Source organism: Calypte anna, chromosome 1, assembly GCF_003957555.1.
Source record: "Calypte anna isolate BGI_N300 chromosome 1, bCalAnn1_v1.p, whole genome shotgun sequence".
NCBI classification, from domain to species: domain Eukaryota; kingdom Metazoa; phylum Chordata; class Aves; order Apodiformes; family Trochilidae; genus Calypte; species Calypte anna.
The window spans coordinates 187,343,606-187,355,692 of NC_044244.1; the positions used below are offsets into that span (position 1 = coordinate 187,343,606).

General features: G+C 41.8%; 1 protein-coding gene across 1 annotated transcript; it reads left to right on the top strand.

The window, feature by feature from the left end:
• The first annotated feature begins 3,897 nt into the window (after positions 1 to 3,897).
• On the top strand, positions 3,898 to 11,729 carry LOC103534554 (high affinity choline transporter 1-like). Its single transcript, XM_030461701.1, has 8 exons — positions 3,898 to 4,075; positions 5,063 to 5,176; positions 7,068 to 7,223; positions 7,821 to 7,969; positions 8,398 to 8,541; positions 9,558 to 9,711; positions 10,542 to 10,759; positions 11,208 to 11,729. The coding sequence occupies exons 1-8, from the start codon at positions 3,898 to 3,900 to the stop codon at positions 11,727 to 11,729; spliced, it is 1,635 nt and encodes a 544-aa protein (XP_030317561.1).
• The last annotated feature ends 358 nt before the right edge of the window (positions 11,730 to 12,087 follow it).

Genomic DNA, 12,087 nt, shown 5'->3' on the forward strand with positions numbered 1-12,087 from the left:
GCTCCGAGCACTGGGCACTGCAGAGACCTGCAGGGAAATGGCTAAATAACACTGAAAACAATTTTGGTTTGGTCAGAGTTGGCTTCATTAAAGATAAAATACTATGTTTCAGAATTGGGATTGTCACAGATTTTATGTTGTTTTTTTCAAAATGGGGAGTTACTTCAATGAAATCCTCTAAAAAAGGGAAAGAGGCATTTTGTATCTGAAATGTTTTATGTACTGTACACATGAAAAATTTAGTAAAGCTAAGGAACTCATAGTGTTTTGCTATATCTTTTACTCCTTCCTTCCTTCCTTCCTTCCTTCCTTCCTTCCTTCCTTCCTTCCTTCCTTCCTTCTTCCTTTCCTTCCTTCCTTCCTTCCTTTCCTTCCTTCCTTCCTTCCTTCTTCCTTCCTTCCTTCCTTCCTTCCTTCCTTCCTTCCTTCCTTCCTTCCTTCCTTCCTTCCTTCCTTCCTTCCTTCCTTCCTTCCCTCCCTCCCTCCCTCCCTCCCTGTCTTTTCTAAATCTATTGGTCTTAAATAATTAATGGTAAAAAACTCACACAGGCATAATGACAAACTATGTGTTTAATTTTTATATTTATTACTCACTGTGCTGTCTCACCACACAGATGGCCATACAAGGGGTATAGATATGTTACTTTCTAACCAAATTATCCCTCTCTCTTCTGCACTTGACACTCATTTAAGAGAACAGGCACATGCAAATCTGTGTTGGCTGGAAGACAAAAAAATTATTCCTAGGATTAACTTGGGATGAGAATAAAACTTTGGACCAAAGACACAATCTGAAAAGTTGTAAACGTTTGGAGATCAGGAGCCCAGTGTTTCAGCTTCCAGGATCAAGGACATGATTCACATACCTGGGTTGGAAACCACAGGCTTGTTCATACCACCTCATTTCAAAAGGAACTGTCAGATCATTTTGATGCAAATAGCTCAAGTGCCTCAGGCCCCAGAGCTTGGTTTTTCTTGGCAGCAGAGCAAAGCAAACCACTGAGGTTTTCACAGCCCTCCCTGAGCCATGGCCTCTGCTCTACTGCCTCATGGAGCTCCTCACAGGCAACCACTTCTTTGCAAAGAAATTTTCACACCACAGCCCCTCTTTCCTCCTGAGTCCATGGGCCACAGAGGGTTGTTAAAGCTCATCACCAACAATGTAGCACATTTTGTCCAGCAGGTCAGGGAATGGCTTTATCTCAGGAACAGAGGCCACTGTTTGTCCATCTCTATTTCTTCCTGTCAGTTTGATTTAAAGCTGAGTGTCTGTAAGTGCTCACTATGGTGCAGATCATTTCCAGCATAGACAGAAAACGACCCTGGTACACACCACTCCTCACTTTCCTCCAGGCACTCCTCTATTTCATCTTCCACCAAGATCAAGTGATAAGGAAAGAGTAAGAGCTCAGCTGAATATCCCCTAAGTGGATACTCAGAAAGGTTGGAGATACACCAGAATATCCTGGCTGCTGCTCCAGAAGGGCATGTGTCTCCCTTTAGGGCTCTCTAACATCTGCTTGCCCTTGTAGATATTTTAGAGGCTTAAGATCATCTCTGCTGGCACCAGCCACCTTTATGTGAGCATCTGAATCAAGCCCTGAAACATCTACTGGTCTTAAAAGCAGCCTCGAGTCCAGCAGACTGAGATCTGCCCTCACCCCCTCTTGCCTCACAGGACCTAAAATAGGTCAGTGAATCATTTCCTAAAATTTCATATTTCTTCACCTGGTACCCGAAGTTGCAGCCCTCCATCAAGACCGGGGTGGTGAGGTCCAACTCAAACATCTCTCCATTAGTAAGATATTTATTCTTTTTTTTCTTCTTTTTTCTATTTTTCTTTTTTTTTTTTTTCCCTTTGGTAAAATGGATGCAGTGACTGAGAGAGAGTCCCCTAGTGGAAAAAGAGCACAACAGATGAGGAACTGTTCTTCTGGATACAACCTCGTGCTTTTACAATCCTTCTTCCATGCACTGTGTATCATCAAAAACACTCCAGCTTCAGATGAAATACCTTACAGTTACTTTTCCTGTAAATCTACTTCATCCCATCATGTAACATTATCACTTGCATTATGTCCCACCACACCTGCCCTCCATCCCAGGCCTTTAAATGAAGCTTTCCTGCAGACTTTTATGCCTGCCACTCTTTTCGGTTTTGTATTTTTTCTGTTGTTTTTTTGTTTTTTCCCAATAAATGATAAAAAGCAGAGTCAGTCCAGATGTCCTCTGCATATGTCAAAGAACAAACTTAGTTCCTGCTTTGGATATGCTGAATTTATCTGACCCCCTACATGAAGGATGCAAAGCCAGGTATTCCCTCCCAGGAGAGCCTGGCTCTGTGCTCCTTCAGCCAGAGGCACCTTCAGCCTCACTCTGTACCTGCCTAGGAAATAATGCTGAAAAACATTTGCTTGTGAAAAAAACCCAAAACTTAGTGCCTGTCTGTGTTTAAACAGCATGTTATAAGCTTTTAAAAGATCTCAGTTTGAGCAAGGAAGGCAACACAGAAAAATTGGTGGCTCCATTGCCACTGACAGCTGCAGTTTCTTTGCAGCAGGTAGAGTTAAAGTGAAAGGGAATGTTTCTAATTACCACCCAGAAAATGTGTCTTTAAAATGGACAGGGTCCCTTTTTGTCCATAAAGAAGTGGGACAAAGTTAAAACCTCTTACTCGGTCAAAGTAGGATTTGATTATAGTTATAAGGGAATATTTCTCTTAAGGCAGGTTAAATAATCATCTCCTTGCCAGGCTTTTCCATCTTTTTTAATGTTCACATTTTAAAAACACTGCTTACAGAATCTTCCCACCAGATCACTGCATAACTTACCAAAACCCTTATTTTTCCTTGCCCAGAGAGGAGTCACAGCAGAGATGTGACACCTGCACCTCTCCCCCTTTTTCCCCCAGTGACAGCCCATGCATCCCTGCCACATCCTGCCCATGGGACATGCTTAACCTGTGCCACTGCCATTCCCATGCAAAGTTACTCCTGGCTGTCTGTAGGAGATGGCACACTGCAGAAAACCTTCCTGAAGATTTGGGCTTTCAAACCTCTGCTCAGAGTGCATCTGTGAAGAACAATTCTGTAATTTCCACATGGGAAGGAGCTTCCTACTCCACAGAAAAATGCAAAGAGGGACAGATTGTACATAGAACTGGTTATGAACAATCATACCTGGACAGATGGAAAAGATTCAGGGGGCAACTAAACATATCCTGTGATGTAACCAACTTAATTCCTTAATGCATAGTTTTTTCTCGGAATTATATCTGTTTAAAGGGACCTTCACAAAGGAGTTTAAAAAAAAAAATCTGTATCTTTCTTGTAGTTTCTCTGCTGAGTCTAAGAATTCCTGGCTCTCCTGCCTCATTCCAGCAGGGACATGGTAATGTGATTGCTTTGAATATCAACACGCAGCTCCTTCAGTTCATCAGTGGCAAATCTCTTACTGTTTTCTAGGTTTATTTTTATGATTACTGTAGGTTTAGTTCAATCAGCTTAAACCAGACAAGTTACTGGTCCTATCTTATGCATCAGCCTTGTGCCTAGAACACAGAGAAATGTGGTTTATTTTCATACCATTGTGTATCAGACAAAATATAACATTTCCCCTCCTTTAAGCCAAGCTGTTATCCTTAGTGATTCCTTCCCTCTTAATCTTTGCTCCTGAGAAAAACAAGATTGGATATCTCTTAAAGAAGGGGGAAGACAGAAAAACTGTCACTTGCCTTCCAAAGACAGAGACTGCATCCAGTTGTCCAGATACTTAACAGTTTCTTTACAAGGCAGCACTATTTTTGTGTTTTATCTGGGTTTTTTTCTACCTGTGGACTCAAAGTATATTATCATGAAGCCATTATTCCTCTCTACGATCTAAATTAAGCAGCAGAAAATGGCTCTAAATATACCAGGCTTAATATCTTTGAGTGGGTTTTTTATTTTAATTTTAGGTACTGGAATTTGGGCTTCTTGGAGAAGCAAAAAGGACCAACAGAATAGAAATGCAATTGAAATGGCCGTAGTTGGAGGCAGGAATATAAACATTTTCATTGGATTGTTTACTGCAACAGGTAAGTTTTCTTGAAAGACTTTTAACAATTTTTCTTAAAACACATGATGGGGACCTTTCTTTCAAAGCAAGTGAACTCCTTTAATGTCAGGACAGATTTTACCTAAGTGTGGCTTTAAAGGAGTAAAGGTTTCATGAATCATTTTGGGATGGATTCTTCCTAACCTCTTCACACTGAACAGAATCTAATGTTTATGTAGATTCTTTTAAATTAAAGAGATTAATTTAAGAGTTAAAGAGTTTAATTTAAGACTGACTGAAGAATATAACATCTTTCATTAAGGAGGTCTGTGGTCTCAGCCTTGAACCAGTTTCTGTTATCCAACATAACAGAAGAATTTTACTACTGGAACAACCCAGTTTCATGTGGAATAAGTTGCTGCTCATGGCAAGCACTGGGCTTTCTCTTGAAGACAAAAGTTTGTTCATGAACTGCTACCCCTTACTTCTCTTTTACCTCCTTGCTGCCTGGCATCATTAAAAACTTGCTTCTCTGAGTTCTTTTTTTTTTTTTTTTTTTTTTTTTTGAAGGTTTCCCCAGGTGGTATTTTCTTGGATGATATACTTAAGCTCATGGTGCAAGTCTGTATTCTGACTGCAATGTCTGCTTGCATTTTTTTCCCTTAAGTTTATTTTCTTAGACTGTGCAAGTGATCTTCTGGTTTATCAGTCACAGCAGAATAACAAAGACAATTCTGTTTGCTCTAGCAAAAGTTTTCCACCAATAAAAATGATATTAAAAAATATATTCAAATTACCTCTAAATCATTGAGTTTTTCAGGCATATATAGATATTAATTCTTGAAACTGGAAGATTATTTACAGTAAAATTCTAATACTGTTACCCATATTCAGCAGCTCATCTCACAATGGGAGAAAACTGCAAGCAAAATGAAACTTTGATTAAATATCTGTATGAGAAAAGGTTTTACAAGGTCTAAGAGTGTACACAGAACAATTCTTACCTTTCCATCTTCCATGTTTGCAGCCACCTGGGTTGGAGGAGCATACATCAATGGCACAGCTGAAATTGTCTATCTGCCTTCAAAAGGACTGTTGTGGGTCCAGGCACCTCTGGGATTTGCCTTGTCGCTCGTTATCGGTAAATAATTCATGTCAGCAGGACAGATAGGCTTTAATTTATTTTTTAAAAGTGTATTAAGATACATAACAGAATACAGAGTACATTTTAAAGGTGATTTTTTTTATCTTCAGTCTCCTACAGATTCAAAATAAGTATTTCTAATGCCAGTCTCTAAACTGAAATATAAGAAAATGGGGCAGCTTGGAGCTAGTGTGGAGTTTTGCCTTCTTCGAGCAATTTATATGACAAAAATCTTGTCTGAGAACTTCAGATGCATGTGGCTATGTGCACATTGCTTTTTTTATCATGGTCTATTATTCACAGAATATTGACAGTATTTTTTCTTTGAACTTTCTGTGTTATGCAATAACACTACCTTGATTTTTCCACTGAAGTGTGTTGTTCTGAGTAGTCTCATCTCAGAATGATTCTGTAGGACATCCAGATAATTCCGCTTTAGAGCTGGTACCATTTTCTTGAAGCTAAGCTAACTTACAGTGTCCTATACCTCAGCTGCCACTTCCAACCCCAAGAATTATTTGACTAGAGCTGAGGTCCAGCTGTCTTGCCAAAACCAAAGTTTCTTCCAGTCCACACTGAGTTATACCATAAATATCTAGGGACATGGGACAACTAAAGCAAGCAGACCTGTGCAGACCTTGCACAGGAATTTCTAAAAGAACAATAACCTTTACCTCAAGTCAGAGGAAAGAGTCCAACTGACATGAATATGAATCAAGCTTGGAAATACACTGCCAGCGTTTCTTAGGTGAGTAATTCTTACTAATGAACTTGAGGAGTACAGGTCTGATCCTGCAGTCTTCACTCAGGTCAGTGGTGCCTGGACAAGCAGTCCTGTTGGCTCCAGGGTTAGGCATAGTGCAGATTTTTTGGGTTTAATGAGATGGCTGTGCCTCTGAAGCCTAATATGTAGATGAAGGTCTGTGGGACTCACTTCAGTGTGCAGATTAAAATAATGTATTTCTGGGAAGAGACAATAAAGCCACTAAGATGAAAATGTAACCAAAAGCAGAATGTATATGGACATGTTGCAAGTTGCATGGTCCACAACATTTTTTTTTTTTAGTCAAATCATAGAATAGCTCAGGCTGGAAAAGACCTTCAAGATCATCAAGTCCAACCTTGTTGCAGGAGGAGCCTTTCTTGCTCCTGAGGCTCGATGAGCTGCTGCTCTCTCCATTGCCTTGCACAAGAGTGAGCTTCCTCTCTGTGGGTGTGTGTCCCACCTTTATTGGCCCCCTGGTAATAGGGGGCCTGCCCTAACCAGGCACAGGTGGACTCACACCCACTCTTTGGCAACTCGAGGCACCTGGTTTATCTTGTTTCTCTACACAACCTAATCCTAATCCTGTTACCCTATTTCCTTATTGCCCTATTTCTACAGTGTTTCTACCCTATTTCTAAATATGAAACTCCAATGCCCCACTCTGCCCATTGACATTTTCTTCAGGAAGCATTTTAGAAAACTTTGTCACTGGAGATGGAGAGGAGGCTGCATGTGGGTGCCCTCTGAGCTAAGTTCCTGTTACAGTCACACAAGTACTGTATCTTATTTGGGGTGCCCTAGGGTCCTACCTGGCCTCCAGTAGCCATTCTGGAAAGATGTAGGCCTGCTAAAAAGTGGAAGGTCATATCTGTCAGCTGTAAATAGATGCCCTTTATAACCTGGGTCTTTGCAGATGTATGAAGCCCCCACATTTAGGCAAGTGAAATGAGGCTCTGATGTCTGGTTGGCTGCATCATTCTCTAGGGTCCATTATGTGTGAATTCCATACTCACTACACAGGTCTAATACACAAATACCATAGTATTTTTTATTATTATTATTATTTTTCTCCTGAAATATAATACATGCAGACCTCTGCCAACATGCCATCACTTCTGATAGGTGGTGTCTTCTTTGTAAATCCAATGAGAGCCAAGAATTATGTGACAGTGATGGATCCTCTTCAAGAAACTTATGGGAATGTGATGGGAAGCTTACTCTTCGTTCCACCACTGCTAGGAGAGGTGTTCTGGTTTGCAGCTATCCTGGCATCCCTGGGTAAATACTGACTTTATTGCTGTATCTCTTAAAGGTCATGTGGCACAACTGTCAGTGTAATACAAGTTTGGGAATTCTGTTTTGGGCTTTGCTGTGGAAAGCTCTGCTTTACTGTTGCCTTCTATGAGAAGAACACAAGCATTTCAATCTTCTGGAAAAGATCTTTTTATTTTGAAAACAAATGCCAGTAGCATATACTACTGACACTACAGTAGACAGGTTTGGCAATAGGAATTGGTACCTTCCTTTGGGGCTTTGAGCAACCTCGTCTAGTAGAAAGTGTCCCTGCTCATGGGTGATTGGAACTATATGATCTTTAAGGTCTCTTCCAACACAAATCATTCTGTGTTTCCTCTCATTTGTGGGAGAATAGATGTAAAAAGACAATTTGCCTTGAAAAGGCCATGGAGTGAGGAAGCAGCAAGAGCAGAAAAAGAACATGGAATCTCCTGAGTTCTCACTCTGCCCACTGTCTGTAGACCATGTGCTTCTCATACTGTGTAGTATGCTGACATCAAAGGAGAAACATATCCTTATTTATTCTGCATTCAGCATGTATGAAATCTGCCTTAAAACACTTGACAACTTTGTCTGCAGGAGCAACCATGAGGATCATCTTGGATATTGGAGGCTCTTTGGCTATCATCATCTCAGCATGCACTGTCGTGCTCTACACTCTCCTGGGAGGTCTCTACTCTGTTGCATACACAGATGTCATCCAGCTGCTTTTCATTACTGTCAGCCTGGCAAGTCCTGTGCATTTATTTGTCACCAATTTCCTAACTAAGGGAAAAAAATCCTCTCTTCTTAACTCCAAAAAATACTGGCCCTTACTCTACAGTTCCTCTTCAGGACAGGTCTCCTGAAATATCTTATAATCCTTATGCATCTCAGCCAGTATTCACACAAACTATTGGCTATAAGTAAGTAATAAATACTATCCAGAACAACCTTGGCTGGAAAGGTGAGATCTGTTCACCAGACTTGTGTTCTTGATGATGCCACAAACTAGAAACATGGAGATTTAGAGTCAGGAGGGGGCAGAAAGATTCTTAGTCTGGCTTTAATCTTATGTAACTTTATGTTCTACATCTACACGAATTTCAGTATCTGAACAGATTATCCAAGAACAAGGACCCCGGGGAAATGGTTAACTATTTCTGTTTCCGTCCAGTGGCTCTGTATCCCCTTTGCCCTGATGAACTCTGCAACAGAAAGCATCTATTTCACTGCAACTCATCAATCTTACCAAGATCCTTGGATTGGGAAGATAGAAGAACAGTATCTTGGAAGGTGGTTGGATGACTTCTTCTACCTGGTATGGAGTATTTCAGGGACAAGCGGTTGGGAGAACGGATTGTGTGAACTTTCTGTATGGAAAACTTGTGGGTTCTTCCAGACAGAAGCACCACTGGCAGGGACAGGTTGATGTGTAAGACTTTCAGCCACCCTGCAGCACACTGATTGGACCAGGGAGATCCAGGGCTCAGCTGTGGGAAGGGAAAAAGTAGTAGGAACACTCCATCCTCCACTTACATGAAGGAATGTACCCCTTGAATAAGGCCATCCAGGCAATTAGTCCCACTCTTGGCACTAAGTTATGCATTTTCTACTTTTTGAGAGGTTGGTCTTGAAGCCTCAACATAATATGTGCTTTATGCTATTTGCATCACATACATGTGCTTTACATAACATGTACATAACATGTGCTTTAAACATAATTATGTAAAATCTCCTCTGTTTGAAAAAAAAATATTAAAATGACACAACTGCAGGTTATCAGCAAGCATGGTGACTTTGGCTCCACTGCACAACTCAGCTTCAAGCTACCAATAGAGCCAAAGCTACAGGGGGTTGTGATGCTCTCCCTGGGCTGGTAACAGGGACACAGAGAAGCTTGAGAATGTTTGGTGGGAACTTAATCTTCAAATTTTATCTGATTAAGTTTCTCTGCTAAGAAAGTGAAAATAGTTATTTTATTTTTAATTTTGGACTACATTCCAGCTAAGTTTAGGTATAATTTTACAGATTTTTCCTTCCTGAAAAAATTATCTTCCTTTTCTCTCCTCTGTGCCTGTTTTACTATGCCAAGTGATGTATTTTAACCTGGTTTTGTTTGGTTTCTCAGTCCACCCAATCATTAACCTATTTCAATCAAAATTTCACATCCATTCCAATGACAACAAAGAAAAGGAACACCCCCAACCATGACAAATTATCATCCTCAACAGTTAAAACTCAGCAAAGTTTATGTATTTGATGTGAGGGGTTTATAGCTGTGAAGTTCATCCACTCATCCTGGTGTGTCCTGCTGGTAACATCTGAATGTTTCAGGTGCTTGGCAGCATCCCATGGCAAACTTATTTCCAAAGAGTTCTCTCTGCTGCCTCATCAGGACAGGCAAGGCTCATCTCCTACCTCTCTGGACTTGGGTGCTTTATGATGGCCATTCCCTCTGTGCTCATTGGTGCAGTTGCAGCATCAACAGGTAAAAGTGAATTGTTTGCCTCTGCATAATGAATATGGTTTTGTCAAAGGTGATTAAAATGGGTCCTAAAGTAGCCCTGGTAAAGACTTCAGATACTTAGTCCAGTAAACCTAAAAGCCCTAGGTGAGAACCTGGCCAAAAATGTAGAACTCTCTGAGGTTCAGTGTATGACTACCTAGAGACATTTCAGCAGCCCAAAGACCTGTTTAAAGCTATTTCATTACACCGAAACAGCTTTTTATGGACCTTGTGGAGACAAAAGATGAAGACAAATCCTGTAAAATGTTGCATAATCTTATTTTCCAGTAAATCTTACACCTGTTTCTGTCTAAGCTTTCTGCATGAAAGCCCCAGTAATACTACAGTTTAATAACATTGAGGAGAAAACATGTTTGAAGGAATCAAGTGCAGTCCTGGAAATGCACAGCCCCAGCCCAGGAGATTAGTCTTGTCTGTGCTTGTTTATAGGATGTGTTAAAGAGCATCCAGATCCCCAAACATCATCTGTCACTAGGACCACCAGAGCAGAACTCCTTCCTCATGAGCAAGGTATAGAAGGTTGACCTTTGAGTGCCTTATTCCTGGAAACACACAAAGCACAGCTATTTCTCTAAATGCTACTGAGTAAAGTATTTAATACAGTGGAGGCTGCAGCATGGTAAGGGAAATCACAAGAGATCATAGAGAATCAAAAAACCCAAGCCCTAAAATACAGTGTGCGTCTCAGTCCTCAGCCTTGCTGGGACTGCTCCCTGTGGAATGGCAGCTCCAAAGACAGCAGAAATGTCAGTGAAGGATTTGCTGTGAGTTTTCTTTGTTTTGTCTTAAAGACTGGAACCAGACAAGCTATGGGCTTCCAAGTCCACAAGAGAGAGGGCAATCAGCAATGATCCTGCCACTTGTTCTGCACCATCTCTGCCCAGCACACATCTCCATTGCTGGCTTGGGAGCCATCGCTGCTGCTGCAATGTCTTCTGCAGATTCAGCTCTTCTCTCTGCCAGCTCCATGTTTGCTCACAATATCTACAGGAAAATCCTGAGGAAAAAGGTACTTGCTTACAGCATTCAGTAGTTTTGAAATCAGGATAGATGCTTTTGTTTCGAGACCATCTCAAGTGCAGTCTGCGTGGTCTGCAATTGGAGGTGTGGTGTCTGTCCTTCAGTTTCCAAATTGAGTTCTAGAGCCAGAGCTTCAAACAAAGGTCAAGGGTGTCCAGACCCTTGGCAGGGATACAAATACCCACACTGGTGAGCTTTCCTCTTTCTAAAATGAGTGTAATGAAATTTGGACTGGGCTATTATTGCAAATAGCATAAAACCATGACCCGCAGCATTACATACGGCAGCTTCATCTCCAGGGGTGCCTCGAAAGGCCACTGGTGGCAACCATTGCCTGAAAAAAATAAGGGCTGGTGGGAACAAGTCCAGGGCAGGGCAATGCTGGTTGCCTCGCCAGTAAATTCTGTGTCTGTAATGTTCCAATCTTTGTTTTACAGGCTGCAGAGAGGGAGGTTTTATGGGCCATGAGGACGTCCATGCTGGTGATTGGGGCAGGGGCTGCCAGTCTGGCTTTTTACTCCAGCTCAGTCTATGACCTCTGGTTCCTCAGTGGGGACCTGGTGTACACCCTGCTCTTTCCCCAGCTCTGCTGTGCCCTCTTTGCTCCCAGCACCAACACCTATGGCTCAGCTGCTGGTTTCTTGGTTGGGCTCCTCCTGAGGCTGCTGGCTGGGGAGCCTGCCCTGAGCATCCCCCCCATCATCTGCTACTCAGCCTGCTCCCTGCAGAATGGGACCCACACTCAGCTCTTCCCCTTTAAAACATTCACCATGCTTCTCACCCTGGGGACAATCATTGCTGTTTCGTACCTGGCTCAGGTTTTCTTTCAGAGAAACCTCCTTCCCCACAGCTGGGATGTTTGCAATGCCACAAGGGGAACCAGCACTCTCATCTCCCTGCACCAGATGGAGAAACCAGTGGGATCACCAATGGTTTCTCTAGAAGAAAATAATGATTAAATGTGGGACCTCATCTGAAAGCTTATGGTGCATTCAGCAATTAGAGCATGGCACAAATAGCCCTCTTCCCATTGCTCTCTCCAGCAATTAATTATTTAAAGTCCTTGAAGACTAATAAAAAGGCACCCTGTTCATCCAAGAAGAATGTGTGATCTCAGAGTCTGCAGTGATGAAAGGCACGTGATGGTGGAACAGGACCTTGTGGTGGGGACAGCAGTGTTTGCTTTGGGGTGCCCCTACTCTCCCACCTGAAGGCAAGGCTGCAAATCACACTCCAATACCTATGGCATTCTTAAACCACATACTGCTCTCATCACAATGTTTAACAGACCAGGCATTCTTAATCAGGAAAAAAACA

What these genes read in the sequence shown, in the direction of transcription:
- LOC103534554 (XM_030461701.1), top strand. Translation starts at nt 3,898, where the DNA reads ATGGCTCTAAATATACCAGGCTTAATATCTTTGAGTGGGTTTTTTATT. An exon ending in TGGATTGTTTACTGCAACAG is followed by an intron (nt 4,076 to 5,062) that starts GTAAGTTTTCTT and finishes CCATGTTTGCAG; the next exon opens with CCACCTGGGTTGGAGGAGCA. An exon ending in AGCTATCCTGGCATCCCTGG is followed by an intron (nt 7,224 to 7,820) that starts GTAAATACTGAC and finishes CTTTGTCTGCAG; the next exon opens with GAGCAACCATGAGGATCATC.